This window comes from Trichechus manatus, unplaced genomic scaffold, assembly GCF_000243295.1.
Source record: "Trichechus manatus latirostris isolate Lorelei unplaced genomic scaffold, TriManLat1.0 scaffold00052, whole genome shotgun sequence".
Taxonomy (NCBI): Eukaryota; Metazoa; Chordata; class Mammalia; order Sirenia; family Trichechidae; genus Trichechus; species Trichechus manatus.
Genome location: NW_004443988.1, coordinates 14,597,012 through 14,624,900, shown reverse-complemented (window position 1 = coordinate 14,624,900; position 27,889 = coordinate 14,597,012). Strand labels below are relative to the sequence as shown.

Sequence of the window (27,889 nt, the reverse complement as noted above, 5' to 3'; positions counted from 1 at the left end):
ACCATTTACAGAAAATATATGGGAAAAAGGAACAAATTAACAACACAAGGGAAAAATCATATCCAGGCTGTGAGACAATCTATATGAGACTGGTCTCTTCAAAAACTCAATGACAAAAAAAGGGCGGTGGGGGTGGGGTGGGGTCTGTTCTAGATTGAGAGAAATTAGAGACATAACAACCAATTTTAATATATGATTCTTCACCGAAGCCTTGTTTGGGGAAAACAAACTATAAAAAAAAAAACATTTTGGGGATAAACGGAGAAACCTAAATAAGATGGGATGTTAATTCAAAACAGAATTTTAATTTATTCACGTATGATAATGGCATTGTGGTTATGTGGAAATGTCTTTATTCTTAGAGAAGATGCGCGCTTTTTACACTTTGCCATATTTACGTTATCTGTGTGTATTGTTTACTTGGCTGAAACATTTGAAAGTAAGATATTATTAGACATCATGACACTTCACCCCTATCTTGATGATACCCACCCTCTCAGGCTTTACAGTTTCAATACTGGTAGCTATCCTATTATTCTTCCTAGGTAGAGACTTTACTCTCTATCTGTCCCCTGTACATAATAGCCCGGCAACACAAGCATTATAGCATCCATCCCCTTGACAGTGTATGCTTTGGTACAGGGAGAGGTGTACTAGATAAAATTTTAATTATCTTCTAGATAAATCTGAAACTAAGCATATTTAGATAAGATGAGGAAAATCTCACTTTGTCTCTACACTATGTTAAAACCATGCATATGAAGAAATATCTAAGCATTTCCCACCTAGCACTGCCCACCTAGACTGGGACTTACTACTTTAAAGTAACTAAACTGAACCACATATTAATGATGTGTATACATACATACATACATATATATATATATATATATGAGTTTAAGATGTTTAAGAACGTATATATTCATAAATTTTTTGACTGATAAGAACTATATAACCCTGGCCATGATATATCTTACTACAAATACAATACTTCTTAAAGAGTTAAGACAGAAAAGTATGTCACTCCATTTTGAGACACAAAATGAAGTTCTGACTCTCTCTGAGTTCCTACTAGTTTCAAGTTTGCACAAACTCTCCCATTTGGCACCTAATATTCCCCAACACCAGTGCACAAACTGTTAGTAATCTGTTTTGCTCATATGGATTAATGCATAGTCATACACATTATTTTTTGCTTGCGTTTTGCTCTTCCCTCTAACTCTTCCTTACCTGGAAGCCTTTGCTTTCCCCGACCCAATTTCCTTTTCCACATATAAATCATACTCATACCCATACTTACTTATCATACAACCCTCACAGAACCCCATTCCAGCTTAGTGAGAGTCAGTGCTTCAATATGCTTACCTATGGTAGGTACTCAGAAGTATAAGCTGGAAGAGTATATGGGGTTAGAATCAAGAAGGAGGGGTGCACTTTCTGGAATCTGGAAAATTATTCAGAAGAGCAAAGAGACAGATCCCAGACTAAGTACAGGAGAAAAAAGGTGAAGTGAGAATCGAAGTTTTAGGTGCATCTTAAGTATCTAAGATGATCTGGGAGATGGCAGCACACGTAGGGTAAATGGCTAAAGCTCCCCAAAACACACTTACACACACACGTTAGCACGACAGTCACTCCAGTCACAATACCTTCTTGACTAATTCCTGGAAGCAGCTGAGTTAAAGGTTTGTGTGGCTCAGTCATGTCGTTTCTAATGTAAACTGGAATTACACTGAGAAGCTCCTGACGATCTTCCTCATGTACGACAGGTATAGATTCTAAAATCAGTTGCATCTGTTCAAGTTCATGTGCACCTGAGTGAGATCAAAAAACACCAAATACAACATAAATAAAAACATTCACCAATGTTCGCTTATCTGGCAGTAAACATACTAAAACTATTGGAAACTAATTTACATATTGCAACGACCTGATTGCTGGGGGAAATGGCTTTAACTGAATCACTCATCAGCAAGGTTCACTGACTTAAATATCACCAATCTGCTAAAACACATTTCTATTTCTATTCCTGCTCACTAACGTTTATTTTTAGTAGCTTTGTTTCCACACAGAATCAACTCTTGAAATTTGGCCTCACATTAAGGTACCAGAAAGTAGTGAAAAGAGCAATGAACTGAGATTTAAGAGTCTTGGATTCTAGTCTTAGCTATACCGCTAATTCACTGGCTATAACTCTGGAGGAAATACTTAACATCTCTAGGACTTGTATCTCATCATCAATAAAATGAAGAGTTGGACTAGAACTGTGAAACCAGAATTTTTATAGTTATGTGTTAGGCTCAGTTAGCCTTTCTGATTCAGGACCCACTATTAAAGAAATAAGAGGGGCAGCTTTAGACTAAATGGAAAACTAAAAAAATTCAGTTTGCTTTTCCACTAATTTCTAGGAATTCATTAAACATGCAAACTTTTCTTGTTCATCGACTATGAGCAAGATACTATTCCAGGCACTTGAAACAAATAAGAAAAGAAGTTCCTGACCTCATGGAGCTTACAATCTAGTGAAGGAAGACAGATAATAACTGTGTAAACATATAGCATGTCAAATGGTGACAAATGCTATGAAGAAAAATAGAGCAAGCTAACTTTGGTGAAGGGTAAGACAGTATACAACACTGGGGAAGCCAGTACAATTTGACCAAGGCAAGGTCATGGAAGCTTCATAGACACATGCACACTCCTGAGGGACCAAATTACTGGGCTGAGGACTGGGGACCATGGTCTTGGGGGGCATCCAGCTCAACCGGCATAATATAGTTTACAAAGAAAATGTTCTACATTCTACTTTGGTGAGTACTGTCTGGGGTCTTAAAAGCTTGTGAGCGGCCATCTAAGAGACTCCACTGGTCCCACCCCATCTGGAGCAAGGGAAAATGAAGAAAACCAAAGACACAAGGGAAAGATTAGTCTAAGGGACTAATGGACCACAACTACCACAGTCTCCGCCAGACTCACTCCAGAACAACTAGACGGTGCCTGGCTACCACAGTAGAGGGTCCCGGACAGAGCTAGAGAAAAATGCAGAACAAAATTCTAACTCAACAACAACAACAAAACCCAGACTTACTGGTATGACAGAGACTGAAGAAAGCTTGAGCGTATGGCCCCCGGGCACCCTTTTAGCTCAGTAATGAACTCACTCCAGAGGTTCACCTTTCAGCCAAAGATTAGACAGGCCCATAAAACAAAACGGGACTAAGGGGCACACCAGCTCAGGGGCAAGGACTAGAAGGCAGTAGGGGACAGGAAAGCTGGTAACAGGGAACCCAAGGTTGAGAAGGGGGGAGTGTTGACATGTTGTGGGGTTGGCAACCAATGTCACAAAACAATATGTGTATGAATTTTTGAATGAGAAATTAACTTGAGCTGTAAACTTTCACCTAAAGCACAGTAAAACTAGAAGAAAAAAAAAATCCAGTAGAGGGGGTAAAATGAAGATGACAGAGGAGAAAAAAAGTGCGGGATTCAAAGCCTGGAGTAGGGAAGAGATGGCCTCTACTGCACAAGTGGAGGGCTGAGCATGGGTGGGAGCACTGACAGGAACAAGCCAGATGCACAGAATGCACTAGAAAGTAAGTCTAGGACACTTCTTGTAAGTTAAAAATACAGATTTCCAGTGACGGCTTAATCCCTGACTTTTATTACCGTACTCATTTGAGGCTACGCCTAATTAAACACTTACACCTTCCTTCACGCTGCTTTGACTGAAAGGTTTACCAGTATACCAATAAAGCATCTAGCAGCAAGAGAACTATAACCTGGATCTTTCAATCATTTCAAAAACAATTCTTGCTAATTAACTGTTTAAGGTTTACATGGATTTAAGATCAAAATTATGCTCAGAGTTTTTTTTAAACGATTCTTTCTATTGCTATACTTGAACAATGTCTGAATATGCCAAATGGACTTTGGCCTCATTTTATATGACTTGGAGCATCACTTAATGATTTAAATTACATAGACTTCAATTTGTTCTGTTTGTTCTCCTAATATGTTACTCATTATTGTGGTGGCTTTAAAACACATCCACAAATTCTTTAAGACTCATGCCTTCAAAAAGTGGAATGAAATTCCCGTCCTAATGCACAGAATAAAGCTGAGTGACAGTGTGTCACTTGTGAGATTAGGTCATAAAAAGATATTTTGCATCTATTGACAAGGGTGCCAACAAAACTCAATGGGGGAAAGAATAGTCTTTTCAACAAATGGTGCTGGGACAATTTGGATATCCACATGAAAAAGAATAAAGTTGGGCCCTCTACCTCACGCTGTACAAAAAAATTAACTCAAAATGGGTCACAGACCTAAATGTAAAAGCTAAAACTATAAAACTCTTAGAAGAAAACAAAGGAGTAAAACATCGATGACCTTGGGTTAAGCAATGGTTTGTTAGATATGACACCAAAAGCAAAAGTGACAAAAGAAGCAGACAAAATATACTTCATCAGAACTAAAAACTTTTTTGTGTTTCAAAACACACCATAAAGAAAGTAAAAAGGTGAGGCGCCTGAGTGGAACAAGCAGTTGCGATCGGTCGTTAACCTAAAGGTTGGCTGTTCAAACCCACCCAGGTGATCTGGGTGATCTGCTTCTGTAAAGATTACAGCCAAGAAAAAACCTGTGGAGCAGTTCTCCTCTGTCACACACAGGGTTGCCATGGGGGGGAGGGGGAGGGGGGCGACTCAATGGCAGCTAACAACAACAACGAATGATAGTAAAAATGAACACAAAAATTATTTTAAAAAACTAAAATGACAACCCACAGAATGGGATAAAATATTTGCAAATCATACATCTGACAAGAGATTTGTATCCAGAATATGTAAAGAATTCTTACAATTCTATAATTAAAAAGACAAATATAACCTAATTTAAAAAATGGGCAAAAGGATCTGGATATACATTTCTCCAAAGAAGATATACAAATGGTCAATAAGTATATGAATAGATGCTCAACACCATTAGTCATTAGAGAAATGCAAATCAAAACCACAAAATATACCACTTCACACCCGCAAGGATGGCTATACTCAAAAAGACAGACAGTAGTAAGTGTTGGTGAAAATGTGCAGAAATTGGAACCCTCGTACATTGTTGGTGGGAAAGCAGTGCTTTGGATAACAGTCTGGCATTTTTTTTGAAAAAGTTAAACTAGAGTTATTATATGACCAAGCAATTCCACTCCTAAGAGTGGAAGAGAATTGAAAACATGTTCATACAAAACTTGTACACAAATGTTCACAGAAGCATTATTGAGAATAGGTAAAAAGTGGAAACAACCCAAATGTCCATCAACTGATTAATGGATAAACAAAATGTGGTATATCCTATACAGTAGAATACTATTTGGCCATAAAAAGGAATGAAGTATGGATACATGCTACAACACGCAAGAATCTGGAAAACACTATGCTAAGTGAAAGAAGCCAGTTACAAAAGGTCACATGTTGTATGATTTCATTTATGTGTAATGTCCAGAATAGACAAATCTACGAGACAAGAAAGTAGATTAGTTATTGCTATTGGGGGAAGGAGGAGATGGGAAGTGAAGTGACTGCTAATGGTTGCAGGGTTTCTTTCAGCGGGACAAAAACGTTTTAAATTAGATTATGGTAACTGTTGCACCCTGTGAATATACTAAAAAATATTGAACTGTTAAATTCATTTTAAATGGGTGAAGTGTATGGCATGTGAATCCTGTCTCAATTAAACTGTTTTTAAAAAAGGGAATTTTGGTTTTTTCTTTGCTTATCACTCACTGTGAAGGGGGAAGCCAGCTGCCATACTGAGAAAACACTCAAGCAGACCTACAGAGAGGCCCACGTGGTGAGGAACTGAGGCCTCCTGCTAACGGTCATGTAAGTCAGCTATCTCAGAAGCGGATCCTCCAGTCCCAGTCAAGCCTTCAGATGACTGCAGCCACAACCAGCGCCTTAGGGCTGAGAGAACCTGAGCTAAAACAATGCAGCTAAGCCCCTCCCAAATTCCTAAGCCTCAGAAACTTCGAGATAATAAATATATGCTGTTTAAGTCACTAAGTTTTAGGGTAATTTGTTATGCAGCAACAAATAATACATTATTTTATATATGCCAAAAAGGATGAGAATATGAATGTAACCTCTAATCACAATATTGTTCCTAGGAACAATTCAGTCCACTTAACCATGTTGCTAGGAATCACTGGTATTTTCTCATAATTCTCTAAATTGAAACCCTATCACGATTACACATCATGAAAGAAATTTCCAAGAAGTATAGAGAAAATATTATAAAGGATTGGTTAATGTTATGTAAGCTGAACAGTTAACAAGTATTGGCATTAAAAAAATGTTCAAGGGCATTTAAGCATACTGTCTTTTCTTCAACAATGCTCTCCTATGTACCTTTCTTTTATTAATCTTTCTTTTGTAAACAGACCATGCCTCACTCCCTTCCTTTTGCTCTTAACACAATCTGGGAGCGATGAGAGGGCCACTCTGAAGACTGGTCAGAGAGAAAGTAATGTCAAAAGAGAAGAAAGGTCCTAACACCATCAAGTCACTTCCCTAACTCAAAAATCTCCCAAAACCAGTTGCCATCGAGTCAACTCTGATTCATGGCAACCCAATGTGTGTCACAGGAGAACTGAACTGTGCTCCATAGGATTTCTAATGGCTGATTTTTTGGAAGTAGATTGCCAGGCCTTTCTTCCAGGTGCCTTTGGGTAGACTTGAACCTCCAACCTTTCAGTTAGCAGCCGAGCACATTAACCATTTGCACCACCCAGGGACTCCTACAGTTCTTCAGCACCCACTACTTCCTAGTTTTTCAAATGGAAACTCCTCTGCCTACTTTCTCAGAAATACTATTCTGGCTTCATCTTAGCTAGCCAAATATCTTTATTATTAACCTTGCTTTCACCAAACTTTTCTCACTGATTCATGGACACACCAGGATCATGCTTTTATTTAAATGGTACCTTTCGATAAATACCACTTTTTCTCCTTTGGCCCTCTATCAAAATTCTTCACTATTCCTATGTAGTGAGAAGTCCTTTTGACTCTATTATGACTTCCATTCTAACCATCACTGATATTTCCTCTCTAAGCTTACAGCTCTTATAGTCGATACTTCATAATTTTACACTAACTTGTACTTTGCTTCATCTCTCTCCATCTTGGCTAAGCTCACTCTCTCACAATTCCTTAAGACTCCTTCACGGCACCAAATGTGGCAAACAACTACTTGTTCGGTTGTTTCTGAAAGGTCACAGCAGTGAGACGACAGGATATGGAGGTTTAGGCAATAGGGGTGATGGATGGCCAAGAAAGAACTACTGGATTTTCCACAATAAAAAATCTCACAGGAAGTGAGTAACACTGACAGCATCATGCAACTCAGGTATTGTTTAACACAGATTACCAACAAGTATTATGGAGCCACAGAACAAGAAATTATGTTTATGAAATAAGACGGTATATACAAAAAAAAAAAAAAATAGAGTTCTGACTAAATCACCAAATCAGTAAATATCTGATTAAGTTTTATTAATTTTTTAAACAGTAAAACACTACTTTATATTTTCATTTTAATATTCCAGACTACAACATATTGTTTTAAATTTTACACAGATCTTGTTTCATAGACACATTCAAAATTATTCCTCTTTGGGATAACTTTACTTTTTTCCACATAATATATTTTTAAATTTCTAACCTGCAAAGAGGGTTTTACCAGTCAGCATTTCAGCAAAGATGCAGCCTGCAGCCCACATGTCAATGGCTTTAGTATAATTATTAGGTGAAAGTAAAAGACGTGGAGATCTGTACCATTTAGTAACCAATCCTTCAGAAAGATGACCCTAAAAAAAAAAAACAAAAAATGTATTTCAATTTAGCTAAAGAAGCAGTACGCAATACTTGATTCATTAAAGAATCCTTAATCTAAAAATACAGTAACTGTGAAATCCTAAAATAATACTGTTGATTTCTAAGCCTGTTTCCAAGGCTCATGTACTTTTTGAGGCTGAACGCAGTTAAACTCTCCCGGGGATGTATCATCTATAAGATGACATTCACATGAAGTCTGCTAACCAAAATGCACTGTTAAGAATTCAGTGCTAACTCTAGGCTATGCATTCTAAACCCACTTCAGAAGAGAAGCCCCATGGAGCAGGTATTCATTCGTTAGGTCACTGGGAGAAGGACAGGGAAGAGCACCAGAGATGCAACTTACATCACCTCCTTACTGACATCCTAGGGTACCTGACTCTATTAAGTGGCTCATTCCTAACCAATCTATTTTAATACTTTATATTTATAGAGTAGGTGACAAAAATACATATACATATACTGAATTATTTAATCCTGAAAACAACCCTGAGAAATCGTAAGAGTAGATATTAATTCCATTTTACAGGTGTAATAACACTGAGGGAGCCCTGGTGGCACGGTAGTTAAGAGCTACGACTGCTAACCAAAAGTCAGCAGTTTCAATCCACCAGCTGCTCCCTGGAAACCCTACAGGGCAGCTCTACTCTGTCTTACAGGGTGGCTATGAGTCGGAATCGCCTTGACGGCAATGGATTTGGTTTTCTGGTTTTAATAACACAGAGACAGATTGAGATCTGTTTAAGGTCATAGAGCTAGTTAGATGTAGAAATGAAACTCAGTTTTACATAGTGTAACTCTTCGTTCAGTGTTCTATCCACTATACTTCACTCTTACCCATAAAATGGATATAGTCATCCATTTCATTTTAGTACTTAATTTCTATGTTAAAGTTTTTTAAATACTAAGATATACTTAATGTGAGATGATTCATGTGAGTGAAAAGGTTTTTTCTGGTTTGTTTGCTGTTTTAGACTCACGATATGGCAAGTCAAGGTCCCTAAGTGATATAAACAGTTTGCACTCCACTGCTAACCTAAGGGTTGGCAGTTCAAACCCACCCAGGGGCACCGCGGAACAAAAGGTCTGGAGATGTGCTTCTGTTAAGATTACAGCCAAGAAAACCCTACAGAGCAGTTCTACTCTGTAACACATGGGGTCGCCATGAGTAGAAATCAACTCAGCAGCAACTAACAACAACAATATGGGAAGTCAAGCAAGCAGGACTCCCAAGGGTTTGCTACAACCAAAGTAGCTACATTTTTACATTTTAAATATCAGGGACCCAGATAAGATTTCATTTGAAAACTAAAAGATCAGGGTTCTACTTGGAAAACATTATTAAATTGTTATACATAGTCAGGTTGCTACTCTAAGGGAAAAGTTGCTATGACTCCTTTTAGCTATTCTTACTGCCTATTTTATCTTTATGGCAATTGAGATTTCAAATTAAATTAGGTTTGCTTAAACAAGGCATACCTGAACAGTATCTCCACACTCCTCACTTAGTGACATGGTTAGGTTCCAAAAACCAGGTCGTTAGGTGAAAATCGGCATTATGCAAAAATGGAGGATGACTACATCATTACATAAATGCCAAATTACATCATTACATAACTGCCAAACCACTCAGAATCATGGCCCAACCAAGCAGATATATAACCATCACAGCCAGCATTACTCTTGCCTCATGCCTCGATGTTAGTTACTGCCAGATGTACACCATTAATGCACAAAATAGTTGGAAAGTAGATTTTATTACTATTATGGTAAATGCGAAATGTCAGATAATGAGATAGTCGGTAAGTGATGAGTTGGTGTAGACTCAAAGAGATAGAAAATCTGCCTTCAGATTGGACCACATTTATGCCCCAAACAGATAAACTATATCCCATTCTGAAAGAACTACAGGAGAATTTCAATATTTTTCACTAACTCATTATAATAAATAACTGCTGTATACACTTTTGGGAATCCGTATTTAATTAGGATCCCACTCCATCTTTGTTTCAAACACAGGGAGATTGTGAAACAAAGATCTGTATCAGATAGTAACATAAAAGTTTAATACAATTGACAAAAAAAATTCTGCCACAATATACAAAGGACATACAAGTACCTATACTTGGCGATGTATATCAGTTTAAAGGCTTGTCTCAGCTGGCTTTACACATACCTTATGGGAATAATGAGGATCCATGATCCGTGCAAGACCAAAGTCACCTATCTTCAGCACCAAGTCTTCAGTATTAATGAAAAGATTAGCTGGTTTGAGATCTCTGTGCAGTACGTTTGCAGAGTGAATATACTTGAGCCCACGTAGCAGCTGATACATGAAAAGCCTCGCATGCTCCTCCAGTAAGGGGCCCTGCTCCAGCACATTAGCCAAGTCTGTCTCCATGTATTCCTGAACAATGTAAACACTGTTCAGTTCAGTAAGAGAGCCCACATCGTCTGTTAACTGGCTTCCACTGGGACCAAGAATTTCAAACACTTTCACAATGTTATCATGGTCTAGTCGTCTAATAATTTTGATTTCACGTAGAGCATGTTTGACACTCTGGGGATCAGTAAGGACAATTTTCTTGATGGCTACTCTTTTGTCACAGTCATTGTCTACAGCAGAAAAAACCAAGCCATTGCCTCCACAACCCAATGGTTTTAAGTCCATATACCTAGAGCCCAGATCAAAACCATGAATGTTCATGAGACTTTCAAATTTCTCTGCCATTTTGAAACCGCTACTGTTGCCTTTTCCTTTCGAACTGTTGAACTTGTGTAAGCAAGGAAGAAAACGAGCATCAAAAAAGATCTTTCAAATAGGGAGAAGAAAAATAATTTTGCTTCCACAGAAAGATGGTTTCTTGATGTTCATTGCATATGGCAACCAGGCCTGCTGAGTTCCCCTTAGATTTAAAAGCTTAAAAAGCTCTACTTATATTGAGAATTAAAAAGATTGCAGTACTCATAGTTCAAGAAAGGGGCAGCAACTCTGCAGACATTTAAAGAAAACACTCAAGAAACTCAAATGGAATGAAATGACATAGTATGCACTAAGATTTACTGTGCTGAACGATTTAACATTTAACAAAACCGTGAATAAATATGCACACAACGGGCTTCTATGAACATTCTCCTCACAGTGCAGATACATTCAGTGTTGGACTGGTCCTGAGCAGCATCGTTTTAAGGTGCTGGTAAGCACTATTTCCGTTTTGCTTCTTTTCTTCCTTTGTAGCTATATATTTCAATAGGAAGCCCTGGCAGCTCTTGGTTAACAGAAGATGTCTTCTGTTAGTGATCAGGTGGCTCCAGCTCACCACAATCACAATCAAAGCTACCGTCCATCTTACTCTGATACAACCTAGGGGATGAGAAAAAGAAGAGTCACCACTGCAGGAAATGTATTTTTCTTCAACTTCATAACATGTCATGAATGCAAACAATTTATTACATACAGTATTTACCACAATAAAAGAAATGCTAAGAATTGTGCATCTAGCTATAAACTACTACTGGTATATTAAACTTATTTATACTCATTAGGTGAAAATATTACCCTAAATCAAAAACAGCTATTCATGTTGTAAGAACTCGCATGTTTACCCAGGCTCTAGACCTCACTAGATTCTTTATAACACTTAAGCTCATTAAGTTGTATCATTTCTTAAATACCAACAAGTACAGGGAGGGTTCATAAAATTTTTACAGAACTCTTCAGAATTTTTTGAGGGGTAAAATATTGGTAACATTTCTCTAAGAGAACATATAACATATAATAAGCCTGCAATGTGTTAATTTGCTAAAGAACATGATTTTTTATTAAGCATGCCTATCAATATTCAGGAGACCCTGGCGGCATAGTGGTTAAGAGCTACCACCGCTAACCAAAAGGCTGGCAGTTCAAATCCACCAGGCACTCCTTGGAAACCCTATGGGGCAGTTCTATTCTATCCTATAGGGTCACTATGAGTCGGAATCAACTCAATAGCAAAAGGTTTGTTTTGTTTTTGGTATCAATAGTCAATGAACAAATATCTAACAGTACAAACAAGATCAGTGTGCAGAGCATGCTCCTCAATTAATAGAAGAGTGATCTTGAACAGTGAATAAACCTATGAAAAGGTGTTTAATGTCACTGGTAACCAGAAAAATCAAATCACCTCACAAAGATAACATTTCAGTTTGGAAAAACAGAAACTTATACAATACTGCCGAGAATTTAATTAGTAAAAGAACTTCACAGAACAATTTAGCATAAATAAGTAAATGGATAGCCTATTTTATATCCTGGTAATTTTTCTTCAAGGTATACTCCCTAGAGAAATGCTTGCAAATGCACATACAAATAAATGTCTTTCTTCTTTTTTGGTAATGGCAAAAAATTAGAAACTTTCTAAACTTTCAACAACAGGAGAACAGCTAAATGAGTTATATTCATTTGAACGATGAACTACTAAAGTAGATTATACTATACCACAACCTCTAATATTCTAAGATCACAAACTAATACATATTCATCATTTAAAATATTTACATAGTTCTTATTCATATAAAACATCAGTGCGGTCATTCATTCATTCAACAAATATTTTATAAGCCTCTACCTACAGTGTTCCCAGTGTATCAGGTAGTGTTCTTGGGGTGGGGATACAAACAAAAATCCCTCCCCTTCATGAGCTCATGCTATAGTAGGGGAAGACCAGCAAACAAATAAGCAAAATATACAGATGCCTGATGACAGTAAGTGCTGTGGAGAAAAACGAAGCAGGAAAGGGCTGGGATAGGGAGGTGGTTGGGGAAAGCCTCTCTGACAAAGTGGTACTGGAACAAATCCTAAAGGAGGAAGTGAGGGAATGCGTGGGCCACAGGGATGCGAGATGGGGAAAAGCGTTCCAGACAGGACTAGCATGTGACAGCCACTGAAGGCAGGTGTGCATCTCACGTCTGAGAACCAACAAGGAGGCCAGTGTATTATCTCATTTAAATGTCTAAGCATATAAGACAAGTAATACAGCATCACTCTTAAATGGAAAGGCTTCCATTGCTGACTCTTTTTATCTAGAAGCTGGTACAGGTGTATATACGGTATTATTTTCTGATTCAGTCTGAAGGGATTGGAAGTGAGAAAGATGTAGTATTCCTTTATCCACAGAGTTAATCATTTAAAGGCAAAGATAAACTATGTCAGATTACGAAATAAAGCAGCTTATTCCGAACTTGGAAACCCTCGTGGCGCAGCAGATAAGACCTATGGCTGCTAACCAAAAGGTCGGCAGTTTGAATCCACCAGGCACTCCTTGGAACCCCTATGGGGCAGTTCTATTCTATCCTATAGGGTCACTATGAGTCTGTATCAACTCGATGGCAACAGGTATTCCGAACTTGAAGGTGTGATGACTTTTAATCTCCTTCAGATGTGGCTTAAGAAGACTGCTAGGCCTCTCAACCATCAGCTGTGCAATACAGAGAGGAGGCTTTTTGCACAATAGGGAACCTGCCTTTACTCCCTGCCTGACTCATATTCCTACATACTTCACACATGAAAATACACGATATTGAAAAATAGAGTTAACCGTAACCACATTTGCCTCAAAGTGAGCAAATGTTCAATTATGACAAATCCACAAATGTTAAATATGTGTGAAAGAGAAACAGGATATTGATAACCCAGAGATTAAGACAAATGTTCCTTATGACAACAGTTTTATTTAATAAAAATTTATACTCATTATCCCTTAGTTCTTTTAATAAATATGAAGGCTTCTTGTATCTGCTTAATATTGTGAAGGACAGTAATACCATAATAACTTTCTTTGTTTCTTTGTTTTACTATTAAAGAAATGGTTTCTTCTATTTGCAAGTTTTTGTCTGCTTCTCAGAAGCCAGCAAAAAAAAAAAAGAAAAAAGCAGATGCCTCAAAATTCTGTAGCTTACCTGTCTATTTGCAGTAAAACATTTAAAAAGTTGAAGTCTGTGCTAAATAAACTTTTGAATTAAAAAATACTTCAGATTTTTAAAGGGCTTTAAATAATACTGCATATTAATATTTTCTATTTTTACATATCTTGATATTTCATATTCCCCACCAAATACTCTAGAAAAACAGTATTTTTCAAAGGCACCAATATTTCTGAAATTTTACATTTCTAGTCTCCACCTGAAACAGAATGTTTATTCACACCCACTTCTTCCAGCAACCCCTTAAAACTCAATCAACTTTTAAGTTTTCGATAAATATACATTTTTAAATCAGTTCTATGGACTCAAATTGAAATAACACTAAAATCTCTCATGTACTCTCTTAAGCTTCTATCTCACTAAAAACAGCAGTAATGTTCAGGTACATTTAAATAATGCTTTGCCAAAAACAGCACCACTGGTACCTGACAGAACAGCACTACAGAACAAATTGCACCAAGATTATTACAGATAGCCACAAGAATGAGAGATTCCCTACTCAACTCCTCCTTCCACATCTGCCACAATAAATTTTGGTCAAGAATAAGAAGCATCACAATCCAGAAACAATTACAAGGATGAAAGCCCATACCAGAAATCTCAAAGGCGGTCAACATGGGTAGGGAGTAGGTAAAAATTTACACTGAGGAAGGTAAAGAGCTTGTGCCTAGGCTGAGAACTGCAGAGTCCTCACTATGCACTCAGATGATTAAGACTGTATCAAAATCTTTCCAGAAATATGAGACCACTCTAAAGTGAGACCAAACCAAAGCAAACCTATTTTCATCAAGTAGATTCTGACTCATAGCTACTCTGCAGGACAGAGTAGAACTGCCCACAGGTTTCCAAGGTTGAAATCTTTATGGAAGCAGACTGCCACATCTTTCTCCCACCAGAGCAGCTGGTGGGTTCCAACTGCTGAGTGCTTAACCACTGTGCCCCGAGGGCTCCTCCTAAAGAGAGAAGGTAGTGTTTATAAACAAAATTGTAACTCCTCTAGAGAGGGTTATACCAATTAAAAAAACAAAACAAAACTGGGGAAAAAAAGCCAAACTATTATTTACAACAGCAGTGCTTTGCCCACTGATTTTGTCTCACTAGTCTGTGATTAGTGTTTTTCAGAGTCTTTCCATATGCATTATACCCAAAGCTACTGGAAAACCTTTTCAAGCAGGAGCTTGGAAATTAAGTCCATCTTAATTAGTAAATTGGGGGTAATACTATACCTCTGCATCAAAAAGTAGATATAGTAAGTGTTTCCAGTTTGGCCATGCTTCATTCAGCAAGTTATTTTCTAAGTATCTATTACATGCCAGTCAATATCCTAGGTACTAGGCGCCCTGGTGGTGCAGTGCCAGCAGGTTAAGAGCTCAGGCTGCTAACCAAAAGGTCAGCAGTTTGAATCCACCAGCTGCTCCTTTGAAACCCTATGGTGCAGTTCTACTCTGTCCTACAGGGTCGCTATGAGTCAGAATCAACTCAATGGCCACTGGTTTTTTGGCTTTAGGGAGTCTCCAGTACAGGGTCACTATGAGTCGGAATCGACCTGATGGCGTTGGGTTTGGTTTTGGTTTAGGAGTCCCCGGGTGGCACAAACAGTTAAGTGCTCAACTACTAGCTGAAATGCTGGTGGTTTGAACCCCTACAGAGGCACCTCAGAAGACAGGCCTGGCAATCTGCTTCCTAAAGGTTACATAGCCTTAAAAACCATATGGAGCACAGTTCTACGCTGATACACATGGGATTGCCATGAGTCAGAATCAACTTGACAGCAACTAACAGCAAGAGGGATAAGACGTTGAGCAAAAATAGACGTGGACCCTTGCTGTCATGGAGTTTAGTGCTACAATAGGAAACAAGGACCATTAGGGAGGTCAGGGTGTATGCCTCTGGCAGCCACAAAAAAGCTGAGGCCTCCCATGCTTACTCTTAGTGACCTTAGAGGAAAAAAAGTTTCCCCATTATCACCTTGACCGTTACAGCTGTTAAATTCCAAATCTTGACTCTCCAGCCATCTTCATCTTTCACAATGTGAAGATGCAGCCCCTTGGCCGGAAAGCATGCAGGTACAACTGGACCAGCAGACTACTGGCCAGAGCAGCTTCCATCCACATTGGTAACCTGCACAATGTCCATTCACACCATGTTCTCCATCAGCTTCATGTTCAGGGCTTAGACTCAGGAAGGAACTAGGGCTCCATATGCCTTTGGCACTTTCCTCACACTTAAGGAAGCAAAAGGAACGCTAAGACGGACAGTAACTTAAACTACCCCTCCCACCATCCTTCTACTTTCTCTGCCCCCAAATAAATGTCACCCATTCTTAACAACCACACTGCTGATTCTGTGCTGCTTGCAGAGGGATTATAAAGTTTGAATTAGCTGGGTCAATGTTGCGTTTTTAACAACAATTTGGTGAATAAAATGAAGGGCAGAGAATGATTTACAAGAACGAAGTTGGCTTTATGTTTTACCTTGGGCCTTCTTTCAGTTATCTGCTATAACATGGAAGTAAAAGCTCCCTAGGCAGGCCAGGCTGGGCATCACTTCCCTGTAACTGCCTAGCCAGGGCTGTCTCCTGGCCTACCCCCATGCCAAAAGAAAGGAAAAAAAAGACAGAATACCGTCTTCATTCTGTCCCATCTCCCCCACTCTATAAAACTGGATTTTCTTTTCCTTCTTATCCAGGAGTAATCCGGCCTGTGTCAGAAAGGAAGTCTGAATGTGCAAAAAGCAAGTCCGAGGTAAGGGTCTTATATATAAAGGTGACTTTTCTGGTTTCCTCTTCTACCATCCACTCTGCTGCTTATCAGGCTGAATGCTGACACAGGTCATCTGGCCTGCTTACACTCACTGACAGCACATCCCCCTACCCTCAACCACTCGTGCGTATTTTGCTCTTCTCCAGAGTCAAGCGAGTAATTTGAGTTAACCGGAATCAACCAGCCACACATCTCCTCAGCCAAGAACCCAGTTGCTTTTGGAGAGAAGGGAAAGATTGAGTTCTACTTATGTTCACCCAGGACTGTCTCCTAACCCTGGCACAGAGAGGTGTTATTACAGCAGATTCACCCGTCCCTAAGATCAAGTCTCAAGCTCTCATCAAAGCTACTAAATTTCTAGGGCAGAGAAGGCCAAGGGTTACTGATTAGCTGCTTGCTCATCTGTATTCTTGACAGAGCCCTTTCTCCTAACAGAGGGTGGTCCTAAGATTGATCAGGAAGCGCTTTCAGGATCTGGACCTCAAGGAGGGCAGGCGTATAAAAAACTAGTTATCAGTGAATGATCTTAGGAATTTTGGGGACAGGGAGTTCTTAAAACATTAAAGATGAATGGCTTTTTCCTGGGATGGATCAATAACTACTCTTAGCTACTGAGAAAAAATTTTTAAAGTTAGACAAAGACAGGTGATTATATAGCAGCTAACAAAGTATCCAACTTAAAAAAACAAACACAACTCCTTCTCTACTCCAAACTTCTATTCTTAAATTACCTGAACCCTTGCCTAAATACATGTTAACATTAGGGGTTTTCATTTGCTTTTGTTTGCCTTGGACTGTTTAAAAAGCCATTATATTAAAAAAAAAAAATGCCATTATGTTTATTTTGCTGCCCATCCCTAGATGGTATTTAATATAGGGTGCATCCATGTTGAAATGTCGAAACTTCACAGACCAGATAAACTAGCTGTCAAAGACTCTCTAAAGACCCTTGTAATTCTGAAGTCTGTGAACTACAAAAGCACAGAACAAGACATATTTCATTGCGTTTTGTTATAAAGGACTTATGATGGTATGCCCAGAACAGGAAAGATATGGTTGAAACTGAAGTATACTAAACATTAAACAAATACGATCCCTTCTACAAACTTGTGGCTAGAGATTTTAAAATAATGATAATAACCTTTTATCTCATTCCCTATCTTCCTACTGCTCAAGCCCTCATTTCTAAGACTCCTCGCCTAACTAAGGAAACACCGGAGCAAATACAGGATCAGGACACATATGGCAGCCTCTCTCCCCAACTGTCACTGGACATCTGAGGATTCCAATAAGATGAAAATTAATATAAACTTTTGTAGCAGTCAAGATTAGATAATGTTACAATAACAAACAACCCCCAAATCTCAGTGACTTGGAATAAATTTTGAAGTCCTGCTCATGCTACATGTCCAACACAGCTGTCATCCAAGCTGTCTAAGCAGCTACCATCTCTACTGTTGACACTCGCTGTGCCACAGGCAAAGAGGAAGTGGGACTATCTCACTGGCTCCTAAAGCTTCCATCCAAAAATGACACAGTTTACTTCTCATATTTCATTGACCAAAGCAAGTCACATGGCCACACTTACTTCAACAGAGCGGGGAAGTGCAATCCCAAAGTGGGTTCAGAAGCAAAGAGAACCAGGATGTTTTGAACAGCTTTAACTGACTTAAAACAGCTTTGACTGTTCCATCCATCCATTACACTTTCATCCAACAAAATTGTATTGAATGACTGCCATGTGCCAGGCATTGTTTCAGGCATTAATGTATAGACAGGATCAAAATTATTAAAAAACAAAACAACAAAAATAAAAAAACCTGACCTTATGGAGCATATATTCCTAGAACACTGTAGTAGATTCCTCTCTCTCCCACTTTTCTTTCTTCTTTCTTCTCTAATAGCATTCTCTTTCCCTAGTCTTTTCTCATCCTTCCCTGTCTAATTTAATCCCTCTTCTTCAGATCCTCTACTCTTCATTTTCCAGGGTGTCATCCCCCTCCTCTTTTTGTAGCTGTTTTGAAATAAAAGGAGATTTGGGATTAAGTAGTTTCACAGACATTCTCTGAGCATAGTACCTGGTACACAGTAGGTACCCTATTCTATCTGGTAGTAGGAAGTTATGGAAAAGACAAGTACTACCCTCAGTGAAGGAAGGTCTTCATGAGGAAACTCACTGAAGATCCTAGATATGTTACTTTTCTTCCCAGGCATTTTCCAGGAGCACCTCATCCTATAGTATACACATAGGTCTGCCAATACTATGAAGAAAGCAGTTGATTTCAACCCATTCAGACTAAAACACTCCAGCTTTGCTATAGCGCCTGTTTTGTTTTGTTCTAGTGGTGGGAGGTATTGTGCCACGGAAATAGTGTCCTCTGTAACCAGACGAACAAGACTCTATAAAAAATCCTATCAGTCCATACAATACCAAGTAGATACCATGCAGGACCTTGACACTACTTTCATTCTACTCTTCATTCCATTCTACCATGGTCTATGGCATCTATCACCACAGCTTTCCAGAATGCACATCAAATGAAACTACTGTAGTTTTTAAGGTAAGTCTGATCAGGGTCTGAAGAAGGCCACACTGTACAAGGCCATACAAAATATTTCTGGAGTCTCATCAAATGGAGAGAACCACACGCTTGGTTAGAAATTCCCTAGTTTTTAAAAAATGATTCAGAAATACAACCACCAAAATCAGGAAACTAACGCTGGTAGATAACTACCACTGAACATTCAGACTATGTTTAAGTTTCTCTAATCGTCCCAATACTCTGTTTGGTAGCTAAAGGATCCAGTTCAGAATCACATATTACATTAATTACAGTGCAATTTTTAGTGTAATGTTTTCCTTTCACAAGTTTTAAGGAATCAAACATATGTTTTACATAGTCCACAAAAATTTACACGACAGGCACTGACTGAGGATATAGTCGAAGAATAAGACAGTAAATGTTCCCCTGCTTCCAAGGAGCTTATATACTAGTGAGGAAGGACTGATAAACAAGTAAACTAATAAATCACATAATTTGGATTTGGCCTTGTGCTGTGATTGGAAATGGCCACGTGAGGAGCTGAGACCTGAATAATGAGAGGGTACCAGCATTACTAAGAGATGGGAAGAGAGCATTCCAGACTGAGGAAACAACACATACAACCTAAGGCAGGACAGAGCTTGGCATTTTGGAGGAGATGAAAGGATGCCAGTGTGGTTAGTGCACCGGAAGCAAATGGAGTGGGGACCGAGGTAGAGATGACACTGCATAGGTAGGAAGAACACCCGAGGCAGGGCCTTACATGATTACATTTTAAATTGGAAACTACAATTACGATTCTGGCTACAGGGATGAGATGGACTGAAGGCTACTTCAGTAGGCCAGGTGAGATGATAGTGGCTGAGACCTGGGTGGTGGAAATGGTGATGTAAAACAAAAAGATTCAAACAATATTTCTGCAGGCCAAGAGAACCTGGCGATAGATTAGAAATGGGGAATATGAGAAAGAAAGTTGTCTTAGGGTTCTCTAGAAAAACACAATCAGAAAGATATATATGTAGATAGGGGGAGGAGGTACTGACAGACCAATTTTAAGAAATTGGCTCACAAATTATAGAGGACTGGCAAGTCTAAAATCTATAGGTCAGACGACAGGCTGCAGACACCTACAGTCTTGTGTTGCAAAAGCCGGAGGTCAGGCAAATGGAAAAATGAGGGAATTCTGGCAAAATGTCTATTAATAGTCTGGAGGCAGAATACACCCTAGGAAAACTTCCTTTTTGCTGTTAAGGTCTTCAACCGATTGGATGAGGCCCATCCACATTATGGAGGGTAATCTGCTTTACTTAAGGCCGCATGATTTAATAACATGTTAACTTCTTCAAAACAGCATCTGGACTAGTGTTTGACCAAACAACTGGGCGCCACAGTCTAGTCAAGTTTACATATAAAAGTAACCACAAAAGGACTCAAGGGTAACTCCTAAGTGCAATTTCCTGAGATGGGAAGACTGGGAGAAGAGTTGTATTCTGGACATGTTATATTTCAGCTGCCTAATTAGATACCTAAGGAGCTCTGGTGGCATCACAGTTAGGCGCTCAGCTGCTAACTGAAAGGTTGGTGATTTAGAACCACCCAGCAGCTCCACAGGAGAAAGACCTGGGGATCTGCTCCTGTAAAGATTCCAGCCTACAAGAGTCTACAGCGCAGTTCTACTCTGTCATATGGGGTCGCTATGAGTCTAAATCAACTCAACGGCACCTAACAACAGCATCTAGATAACTAAGTGGTAACGTCACCTAGGCAGTTGGATAGATATGTCTGGAGCTCAGAAGAGAAGTCTAAACCAGAAAAATAAACTTGGGAATTATCTGCATATAAGTGATATTTAAAACAATAAGTTGAACAAGAAAACCTAGGGAAAGAATTTAGAAAGAAGAAACAACAACAAAGCACAGAACAAAATCCTGGGATATGGCAATTCTTAGAGGCAGGATGAAGAGAGAAGCCTATAAAAGAATATGTGTCTCCAGAAGAAAACATTCTTTGATGGTTACGAGGGTGGAGAGGGAGGGAGAGGGGTATTCACTAACTAGATAGTAGACAAGAAGTTATCTTAGGTGAAGGGAAGGATAGCACACACTACAGGGGAAATCAGCACAACTGAACTAAACCAAAGCTAAGAAGTTCCTAAATAGAACCCACCACTTTGAGGGACACCGTAGCAGGGGCGGGGGTCTGTGGACCATGCTTTCAGGGGACATCTAGGTCAACTGGCATAACAAAGTTTTTTAAGAAAATGTTCTGCATCCCACTTTGGTGAGTGGTGTCTGGGGTCTTAAAAGCTAACAAAGCGCCATCTAAGATGCATTAACTGGTCCCAACCCACCTAGAGTAAAGGAGAATGAAGAACACCAAAGACACAAGGAACGTAGTAGCCCAAGAGACAGAAACAGCCACATAAACCAGAGGCTGCCTTCATCAGCCCGAGACCAGAAGAACTAGATGGTGCCTGGCTACCACTGATGACTGCCCTGACAGGGAACACAACAGAGTCCCTGATGGAGCAGGAGAAAAGTGGGGTGCAGAACTCAAATTCTAGTAAAAAGACCAGAATTAATGGTCTGAGACTGGAGGAGCCCCGGAAAGCATGGCCCCTTGGACTCTCTGTCAACCGAGAACTAAAACCATTTCCGAGGCCAACTCTTGAAAGATTAGACTGACTATGGGACATAAAATGAAACTCGTGAAGAGTGATTCTTAGCTCAAGTAGATACATGAGACTAAATGGGCAGCTCCTGTCTGGAGGTGAGATGAGAAGGCAGAGAAGGTCAGGAGCTGGTTGAACGGACACAGGAAATCAGGAGTGGAAAGAAGGAGCGTGCTGTCACAGTATAGGGAGAACAACTAGGGTCACATAACAATGTACGTATAAATTTTTGTATGAGAGACTAACTTGAATGGTAAACTTTCACTTAAAGTACAACAATTAAAAAAAAAGTAAAAAGTGTAAAAAAGTGTCTCATAAACCAAGTGAAGCAGGTAAATATGCAAAAAACAGTGGCCAATACACTGAATGCTCGCAAGTCCTGTGAGACAGATTTGGTAAATTTAGGAAGCCAATGGAACCTTGACTAGAGCAGATTCAGTGGCATGATGGTGATGGAATTCAGTCTGGAGTAAACTGAAGAGTAAAAGGAAATGGCGAGAACACCCAAAGACAACTCTGGAAAATTCACTTGGAAGAGGATCAGAGAAATGAGGCTGTAGCTAGAGGAAAAGAACATGGACCGGGGAAGGGTTTAAGAAGGGATCCTTTCTACAGAAGCACTGTCCAGTTGTACTTTCTGCAATGGTTGGAGATGCTCTTTATCTGAACTGTCCAATACAGTAGCCATTAGCCATATAAGGCTACTAGACAACTGAAATATGGCTAGCACGACTGAAAAACTGAATTTTTTAAAATGAATTTTTATTTAAATAGTCACGTGCAGCTACCATATTGGACAGCGGAGCTTTAGAGCACATTTGTATACTAATGAAGATGATCCAACAGAAGGGGAAAAATCATGATACAGGCAAGAAGGAGATGAGTCCTTAAGATGTCAAGAGAAGGAATCCAGAGCATAAGCAGAAGAATCTGCAAGTGGTACAACACTGAAGAAGCAAGACATGAAGTTAGAGCAACTGATGAGGACCAAAAACAGCCAAAAACCAAACCCATTGCCATTGAGTCAATTTCAACTCATAGCGACCCTACAGTACAGAGGAGAACTGCCCCATAAGGTTTCCAAGGAGCGCCTGGTGGATCCAAACTGCCAACCTTTTGGTTAGCAGCTGTAGCTCTTAACCACTAAGCCACCAGGGTGAGGGCAAACAAGACTTAAAACCAGAATGTGTATTTAAGCCTGGTTGGAATCTTAAGCATAAGACTAAATTATAGAAGGCTATGAATGCTGAACAGCAAAGGAGGGGAAGGTAATTCATACTCACTGAGTATCTATTATGTGCCAGTCATTTTCTAAGCGACAAATTACTTCTTTTACTCCTAACCACAACCCTGTAAGCTTCATTTTACGAACAAAAGCACTGATACTCTAAGAAGTAAAGTCACATGCACAGTAAATGGATAAGCCAGGACTTGGACACAGGCCAGTCTGACTCTAAGGTTAGAATCTTCCCACTGCACAAGACGGGAGGTAAAGAACCACTCTGTTTCTGCACCTGGAAATAACATGACAAATGGCCTATCAATCCAGTTCTCAACAAGTGGCAGCAAGCCTGGAGGTACTAGGCCAATGGCAAAAGCCTTCCATTCAGCCCTATTTAAAAGATAATTAAAGGAAACTTAAAATATTAACAGCTTTTAAAAAAATTTTTTAACCCAAGTGAAAATACCTCTATTAAGACAAATGGAAAAACGTACATTCTTACAACTTAGATTATCTATTTTATTGAACAAGGGAGTGCCAATCAGAAAATCAGCAATGCTTTATAATAACCACTAAAATAATATTCGGGCATATTAGAAAAGTAACAATAGGAAGGCAGTCTCCCAATCTTTCATTCTGAAGTTACATCTCAGGCCACACAAGTCACAGGCTACTCAACAATGATTTAAATCTGACAATGGGGATATAAAGGAAGGGATGGATATGAACAATATTAAAAAGGAAAAATCTTACTGGCTAACTGGAAATGATGGCTGTTTTCTTAGGATTAATTTTCTCTAAAATGAAAATTCTTTTGAGAACCAACAAAAGCAAGAAAACCTCTCTTTTCTCTAATATACCATGTAAACAAATAGAAAAAAGAGAACTAAAGACCAATAGGTAATATAACCAGGTGTTTTAAATATCTCATAAAGAAATAGCTGAAACTCACTAATTGAAAGCACCAGGCTGGCCTGTGTTCACACACCACCACAACACAAAGACCATCAAAGACAACATAAATGCAAACACTTAGGTAACAAAAGTCTGCATATTTTTCTTCAAAATAGTGTCCATTTCAGGTGGAGAATGTTTTTGTTGATACAGCAAAAAGAGCTCCCAGATATCTGCATTTACTCTGTTGAAGTGAAAATTGTCCCTTTTTTGATGAAAGCTATAAAATTAACCTGAAATCATCCAAATAAATGACTGTTTAAAAAATTTGGGGACACCAATCTATTTAACGAGAATAAAAAATAAAAAAGGAACAATTACAAACCTACTATCTCTCCAATTTGTAAAAGAAGAGGAGAAAACTAAACAGAGCCTCTTCAGTTAGGAAATTAGCAAAGATCACCTAGATCTGCACTGGCCAACGTGGTGGCCTATGCAGCTATTTAAATATAAATTAAATAAAATTAAGACTTCAGTTCCTCAGCTGCACTAGTTACCTGTCGAGGGCTCAACAGTCAGTCGTGAAAGGTTAGTAGCTACCTTACCGGACAGTACAGAATACTTTCATCATCACAGAAAGTTCTATTAAAAACCAAAAATCCATTGCCGCGAAGTTGATTCTGACTCACAGTGACCCTATAAGACAGAGGAGAACTGCCCCATAGGGTTTCCAAGGAGCGGCTGGTGGATTCAAACTGCCGACCTTTTGGTTAGCAGCCAAGCTCTTAAGCACTGCGCCACCAGGGCTCTGAAAGTTCCACTGGGCAGTGCTAATTAGAGTCAAAATTTTTCATCTGACTTGTTTCAGGAGGGCCAGAGAAACAGCAAACCAGAAGACCTGGGTTTTCCAAGTCAGTCACTAACCAGCTGAGCGACCATGTGTGCATCACTCAGCAGTGCTTCTCAAACTGAATGTGCATCTGAAACACCTTAGAATCTTGTTAAAACACAAATTATGATTCAGTAGGTCTGAAATGCGGCCTGAGATTCTGGACTTCCAACCAGGGCTTCCAACGCAGGCTCAAACCTCTGCTGAGAACTTGCATTTCTAGCAAGTTCCCAGGCTATGCTAATGCTGCTGGTTAGGGACAATTCCGAGAACCACTAGTACAGCAGTGGTTCTCAAAATTTATTATACATAAGAATCACCTGGGAGTAGAGTCGGGTTTTAAAAGCCTGTGAGCGACCATCTAAGATACTCCACTGGTCTCATCCTTGGGGAGCAAGAGAGAATGAAGAAAACTAATGATACAAGGGAAAGATTAGTCCAAAGGACTGATGGACCACAATGACCACAGCCTCCACCAGACTAAGTCCAGTACAACTAGATGGTGCTCGGCTACCACCACCAACTGCTCTGACAGGGATCACAACAGAGGGTCCTGGACAGAGCTGGAGAAAAATGTAGAACAAAATTCTAACTCACAAAGAAAGACCAGACTTACTGGCCTGACAGAGGCTGGAGAGACCCCGAGAGTATGGCTCCCGGACCCCCTTTTAGCTCAGTAACGAAGTCACTTCTGTGGTTCACCCTTCAACCAAAGATTAGACATTGCCATAAAACAAAATGAGACTAAAGGGGCACAACAGCCCAGAGGCAAGGACTAGAAGGCAGGAGGGGACAGGAAAGCTGATAACAGAGAACCCAAGGTTAAGAAGGGAGAGTGTTGACATGCTGTGGGGTTGTTAACCAATGTCATAAAACAATATGTGTATGAACCGTTAAAGAAAAAAAAAAACCCTGAGGCGTTGAAAATCCACAAAACCAAATAAATGCACAACAAATTTAAAAAAAAAAATCACCTGGTGATCTTGTTAAAATGTAGATTCTGATTCAGTCTATCTGGGGTGGAAATGCAAATTCTCAGCAGGGGTTTGAACCAGAACAAACCAGTTTGAAGCCCTGCTTCTAACAAGTTCCCAAAAGCAAACCAAACCCACTGCTGTCGAGTCGATTCGGACTCACAGCGACCCAACAGGACAGAGTGGAACTGACCCATAGTGCTTCCAAGGAGTGGCTAGTGGATTTGAACAGCTGACCTTTTGGTTAGCAGATGTAGCTCGCCGTGGCTCTTAACCACTGTCCCACCAGGGCTCCAACAAGTTCCCAGCTGATGTTAACACTGCTAGTCCGTGAACCACACTTTGAGTACCAAGGTTTTAGATCTCTCTGGGTCTCAGCTTGCTGAGCTGTCCAATGACGTACCTGGGGCAAGATGATACCCATGACTCCTCTCATGCTAACATTTTATAGTTTTATGGTTGTACAGAGAGTCCTTGGGTGGCACAAACAGTTAAGTGCTCAACTAGCTGAAACGTTGGCAGTTCGAACCCACCCAGAGGCACCTCAGAAGATAGACCTGGCAATCTGCTTCCAAAAGATTGTCTTGAAAACCCTACGAAGCAGCTCTACTCTGCACACACGAGGTCTCCAACAACAATATGGTTGTATAAAATTAAATTCATACAGATTTCACATTCTGCAGAGCAGACTCTTCCCCTGAAGTAAATGCTAGGAGGCTAACAAATGATTTTTTTATACCATTTTTTTCTATTTAACACATCAATTGTAAATGAAAAAAGCAACAGGAAAATGTGATTTACCATGTAACAATTCGCTCTTTGTACAACTTTTTAGAAATGAATTTAAAGCGTTGACGTGTATGAAAAGCAAACATTTTAAAACTCTATCAGAGGGCATTTGATATTTTCCAAGCATACAGTTGATGGAGGGGGAAAAAAAAAAAAAACAAAAACAATGCCAGGACTGGACCCACACCACTACCTTACAAGCATCAGCTCCACATGAGAAGCAACTCCCTGGAAAAAGCCATTAACTACAGTAACATAATTATTATTATGATTTTTGTAAAGTCTCAGTCAGGGCTCTGAAAAATAAAACTGACCAAAATCCCCGTACCACTAGGCAAGCCATAGTGTTATATGACAGCCAACACAACCGGCTGATGAGGGGGCTGACAGAGGGCAGCCAACAATGCTACATAGGATTTTCATTTAAGGCATTTTCTATTTTAACAGGCGCCCTAGAGTAATACAAGTTTCAAGTTGGCAACGCAAACAAGGAACTGGATAGCAGTGGTGAAAAGGTTCACCGTTTTATAAGGCAATACCTTGTAGAAAGGAGACAGGCTCAGATACCGGGTTTGCTTATAAATTCTAAATTACACACACAGCTACCATCCATATTCTTTAAAAAAAAAAAAAAAACACTGGAAATGGATGTTCAACCTGTATTAAGTGGGCAGCGCAAACAAGGAACTGGAGAGCAGTGGTGAAAAGGCTCACCGTTTTATAAGGCAATAACCTTGTAGAAAGGAGACAGGCTCAGATACCCGGTTTGCTTATAAATTCTAAATTACACACACAGCTATCATCCATATTCTTTAAAACAAAAACACTGGAAATGGATGTTCAAGCTGTATTTAGTCAACAATAAGTGATGGAATGCTTTGAAAATCTTCAGTAAAGTCTGAACTAAACTTGTACAAATTTACAAATTACTATTACAAATCATACAATGCAAAAAAAAACGCTCCAAAGATTGAATTCACCTTAACAATACACCAATAAACTTCACTGCCCACAAAACTCAAATAAATCACTTTGGGAAAATTAAACAGTATACATAGAAAAACTAGGACACGGGGTAGGGAGTTCTCTCTTTTCACTTTTAAAACAAACTGCCATTCTCAATTTTATTTTAAGCCAACCTGCCAGATATTGGCTGTTTTACAGAAGAAAACATTCTTTGATGGTTACGAGGGTGTTGAGGGTTATTTACTAACTAGATAGTAGATAAGAATTATCTTAGGTGAAGGGAAGGACAGCACACACTACAGGGGAAGTCAGCACAACTGGACTAAACC

General features: G+C 39.3%; 1 protein-coding gene across 3 annotated transcripts in view; it reads right to left on the bottom strand.

Moving 5' to 3' along the window:
- Positions 1–27,889, bottom strand: part of MAPK6 (mitogen-activated protein kinase 6) — a 38,526-nt gene that overhangs the window by 6,533 nt on the left and 4,104 nt on the right. For all 3 annotated transcript variants that reach the window (XM_023732485.1, XM_004377671.2, XM_023732486.1), the window contains exons 2-4: positions 10,066–11,253; positions 7,717–7,861; positions 1,650–1,814 (exon numbers count right to left, since the gene is read on the bottom strand). In XM_023732485.1, coding sequence (XP_023588253.1) covers positions 1,650–1,814; positions 7,717–7,861; positions 10,066–10,620 — 865 coding nt within the window. In that variant the 5' untranslated portion in view covers positions 10,621–11,253. The remainder of the gene's footprint in view (positions 1–1,649; positions 1,815–7,716; positions 7,862–10,065; positions 11,254–27,889) is intronic.